At 38.0% G+C, this 4,695-nt stretch overlaps 1 protein-coding gene across 1 annotated transcript; it reads right to left on the bottom strand.

Moving 5' to 3' along the window:
* Positions 1 to 404: 404 nt before the first annotated feature.
* Positions 405 to 4,192, bottom strand: LOC140140747 (cytochrome P450 2U1-like). The gene is made up of 3 exons (XM_072162489.1): positions 3,756 to 4,192; positions 1,510 to 2,454; positions 405 to 724 (listed from the first exon to the last, which is right to left on the bottom strand). Exons 1-3 carry the CDS (start codon positions 4,117 to 4,119, stop codon positions 543 to 545), a joined length of 1,491 nt encoding a protein of 496 aa, XP_072018590.1. The 5' UTR covers positions 4,120 to 4,192; the 3' UTR covers positions 405 to 542.
* Positions 4,193 to 4,695: the final 503 nt, after the last annotated feature.

Below are 4,695 nucleotides of genomic sequence, written 5' to 3'. Positions count from 1 at the left end.
AAATTGTTGGTGTAAAGTATATAAACGTATACATATTTAGAATGGCAAAGACTTGATAAGTTCATCTGTGAGGTCAAATTTGGGCCAAAATGCCATTTTTGGCCCCAAATCCCAAAAATAACGTTTTTTGGCCCACTTATTTTTCGTGCAACGTAACAAAAACATTCTTGGGCCAAATTTGTTTTTATTAATTTTTACAAAATAGATGAAAATATCTAGGAGCCGATTTGTTTAGATTTTTATGAATTTTGACTAACTTCCCCAAAAATATTTGAAATTTGGGCGAAAATCGGGCTTTTTTATGATTTTTTGGAAAAATTGGTCGAAATTCAAAAAAATGAAAAAACGGCTCCTAGATATTTTTATCTAGTTTTTAAAATTAATTTAAAAAAAGTCTTTGCCATTCTAAATATGTATACATTTATATACTTTAGACCAACAATTTAGCAGTTATGAGGCCCGAAAGTTTCCATAATTCCAGGGTTCAGACCAACCTTAAGTAAAAGTAATTTTGCAGTCATTTGCTATAGTTGCTCGGCAACTCAATTTCTGGGAAGAAATATAGTCGTGAATGGCTTTGGTGTGAAAGTAACCCCGTATGTTCCTTCAAAGGTTATAGGTGGCGCATCATCTGGTTTGACAAGAGAAAATCGATGAAGTAGATGAGTAAAAAAGACAAACAGCTCCATTTTGGCAATATTATCCCCTGGACACATGCGACGACCTGTTAAAAGAAACGAAGAAACACAAAACACACGTACATTAAACATGACATTCGCTATTTCCCCGCTCCCAGATAAACATACTGCAGTTACTGTTCATTTTCCTACACACAATACACAGTGCTTTCACCATTGAAGTGTGACCTCTACAAACAGTCTATGTTAGAAGTATAGGGCATTTCCTATTTAACGTCACTGTGTGAAAAATAACCGGCCAATATTTGTTGTACTCACTGAAATTCTAGGAAATATAGTTTTGTAACATGTCCTAAATTTGTAGCTAATTTAGATATTTGGAAATATTCGCACTTTGGTGTTTTAGTAAGTAGGTCACGACATGGCCTGCAAAATTCCCTGTGTAAATCGAATGCAACTTTTAGTGACTATCATTCACTTGTAGACCGCTCTCTTCCGAAGGGCATTAAAGCTAAACCACTTGACGGATATTTTTGTACTTGCTGTCAATCAAGAATAATGTATACATTACATGTTGGCTAAAAACTAAAGTATGTGTGGCATCTGCAAATGTTCGTACCTCCCTGATATGTATATGACAGCTGACACGGTTTATCTTCCGATGATGGCACATCAGCCGAGTCAACTGATGGTCATCCAATTTGATGCCTCGACCACAAAAACGAAATCTTGTAGCTTTTTTGTCAATTTCATTAAGAGTGCACTGAAATTATTGAAGTGGCCAATCTAAAATGTCAAAGTTATTTGCATTTGGATATATTCGACGATACTTATTAATACTGCAAAAGGAACTATATACGACAATACTTACCAACTCCAAAAGGAATAAATTCCCTTTTCTCAAAATACTCTCCATTTTCATCAATGAACCTTTCTGGTTTGAACTGATCTGGTTCTGGAAACGCAATCGGGTCTCTCATCACGGCGTAAAGGTTTGCAATGATCAGAGCACCTTTTGGAATACGGTACCCAGAGAGCGATGTCTCGTTACCAGCCGCATGGAAATCATTGAGAGGCAACATTGTTACATGGCGTTGAATCTCCCACAAAGTAGCTCTGGTGTATGGCAGGTTGTTTTGGTCGGAAAGCAGCGGAAACCGATTGCGGCCAACAACAGAATCTATTTCTTCATGAATCTTCTGCTGGATTTCTGGATGTGCCATCATGTATAAGCAACACCATTCTAACGCAGTAGATACCATATCACCTGCTGTCATAAACAAGACATTCAATACACCTTTGATATTGCGTTTGTGCAGGTACGAGTAAGGGTCATGTGGTGTTGGCTTTTCATCCATTTCCTTCAAACATAGATCAATGAAATCACCTGGGTTTTCGGCATCGAAGTGTTCGCGGTGTTCATCCAGAAGTTTGTCGAGAAAGGCGTGTATATCTTTTTGAAGCTTTAGCAACTCCTTGCTGTGTTTGCTTGGAAAATAGTAAGGAAGCAGAAGAGACCAACCTCCAGCTCCAACAAGTTCTAAAGATCTGTGATTAAGATCGAGGAGATGGCGAAATTTATCATCGTCGTACTTATGACGCTTCCCATACAAGATCTTAAAGAGAACATTGGTAGCTGTGTTAATAACATAATGATGTGGATTACACGGTTTTCCATCTTGCGCGTTTAACTCATCCACCAGAGTCTTAGATTCTTCCACAATATCGGCTTCAAAGCTACGATTCCCGATACCCAAACCTCGAAAAGCGGTGACAAGAAATTTCCTGAATTCGGCGTTGTGTTTGTAAGAATGCACTGTTAAAAGGACAAAAACAAAATACAAACATTTGACAGTTATTCTAGACATTTCGAGTTACTATTATGTCATTTAATGTGGAGACAACTTACAAAACTATTGGGCGTTGGCAAGTTGGTAAGATAACATATCATGTACTGAATATCAGGTACTGAAGCTCACTGACATAAAACGGACATATTGATGTTGTTATTGACGTTTTTATGTTTGTTTGTTTTTTAATTATGAAGTTATAGGTCCCGGAGTTAAGCTACATGTACATTGGATTTGGTACGCGAGTATTGCCCAGCCCCTTGCTTAATATGCCTTGTGTGCTAGCCATAGGCTTCAACATAAAAGTTTTGCCTACTGGTGGCTCTGAAAAGAGCCGTTCACTGCCCCTATATGGTCAACAGAGAACAAGCAGACTACACATATCTGCTAATGTAAATGTTTTGGTGGCTCTGAAAAGAGTCGTTCACTGAAGACTGTCCCTTGTAAAGAGAACAATCAGCCTTCGCCTATCTGCTATTTAAAAGTTTGGTAGCTCTAAAAAGAGTCGTTTACTGAAGACTTTATATATATTTATTTTACACAAGGAATTGAATGTAAAAGAAGCGAAGGCATTTTTGTGCAAACCAAACGAATAAAGTAACAGGACTTGAAATGGGACACGTCATGATTTGTGGGCGGTCTCTTTCGAGCTGCTTGAAATGCGAAACTTTTTGCAACATGGAGAGTAAGTGTTCACTCCTAAACCACCCAATAGTATTTTAAAGGTTTAACGGGTACAAATCAGGACTGCTGTGGACACTTAGGTTAAACATGTTTTTAAACATTTAAATATAGTTCCAACCGGATTTCGTACAGTGCACTACTACTACTACTAAGGTGACGCAACTCAAGTTCAAGAACATGAGGCGTTGTGACTGAAAGAGTTATACTGTGTGACAATAAGAAGCGTGGGGGGCGTGGTTACTCGCACGTACCATATCCCTGATCGCACGCAAGTAATTGAAATTCCGCACCCGGATAATGAGACCTGCAATGAGATGTCTGGATCACCTGGTGAATATTTATGAGGTATATTTCAGCGTAGAACTGATGATGTAACTGGATTAACCACCATAGCAATAGGTGAAATTGAATATATCGCCCTGCACTACAAGTAGGTTGCGTTCCTCACCTGTGTATGTCTGCAATCATAGATTGAATACAATACTGCTTTTTTTAAAAGATATTAATATTACAGGTTCAATGCAGGTACCGCATGAATGTACTTGTGCAGGGCGATATATTCAAACATGCTCTATGCACTTACAGTAACTACCGAAGATTTCGGATTCTAAGGCGTTGTTGTATCCCTTGTTGTTCAGTGCTGGGTCATTCAAGCCTTCTTGCATAATAGAGAAATCGTTGATAACCACAACAACCAGTCCGAATAAATCAAAGCTGTAAATCTTTCCATATTTGTGTCCAAGTCGTGTCACTATCATATGCAATTCTTCTCCTTTGTACATATACCACAACAATTGAGGGAGGAAACCTACGATTGGGAAACGCCATGGTCCTGGTGGCAAATTGCGTGGTCTTTGCATCCACCACGCAACCATAAGAATCACCAACACAAGCAATAATATTGACTTAACATTCAACCAGTCGATTAGACTACTATTAAGTGCCATTTTGAACACTTTTGACCGAAATCTTGATCACGTTTCATACAAATAATTGTATGTGTCAACTATAATTATGTGCTACGTGGTGCTATGATATGCATGACGAACTATTATTACACCTACGCAAGTACATGCACTTTAGCGACCTGTGCAATGTACACAACATTACTAATGTTAAACATTAAAGGTATGTAAATGTTAATAAAGCCATAATAATAATGGGTTTTTTATTCGAACATGACTTTTTAGAATATTTTTAATGTTTACACATGTCCCAACTTGCACCTGGAATCAGCCAATTTTGTTGTATTTGTAGGTCAACATAGCAGAGTTCGACATAAGAGTCATAAGGTGGTGTTTTTTTACCTAGCTGGGGGATTTACACCCGCAGCTAGGTATTGTAATGCTATCCGATTCTTCTTTCTTTCTGGCAACACATTTCAAAATGCTTCTACTCCTACACGTTAAACCATAGAGTTACATAACTTGGACATATGTATCGGCTATATCTAGTGCTCTTAGGGTGTAAACAAAATTGGGGTCAAAAGGTCGTAAAGGGGCATTTCTGGTATATAACCAAAT

Source organism: Amphiura filiformis, chromosome 19, assembly GCF_039555335.1.
Source record: "Amphiura filiformis chromosome 19, Afil_fr2py, whole genome shotgun sequence".
Lineage (NCBI taxonomy): Eukaryota > Metazoa > Echinodermata > Ophiuroidea > Amphilepidida > Amphiuridae > Amphiura > Amphiura filiformis.
This window is presented reverse-complemented; position numbering and strand designations above follow the sequence as displayed.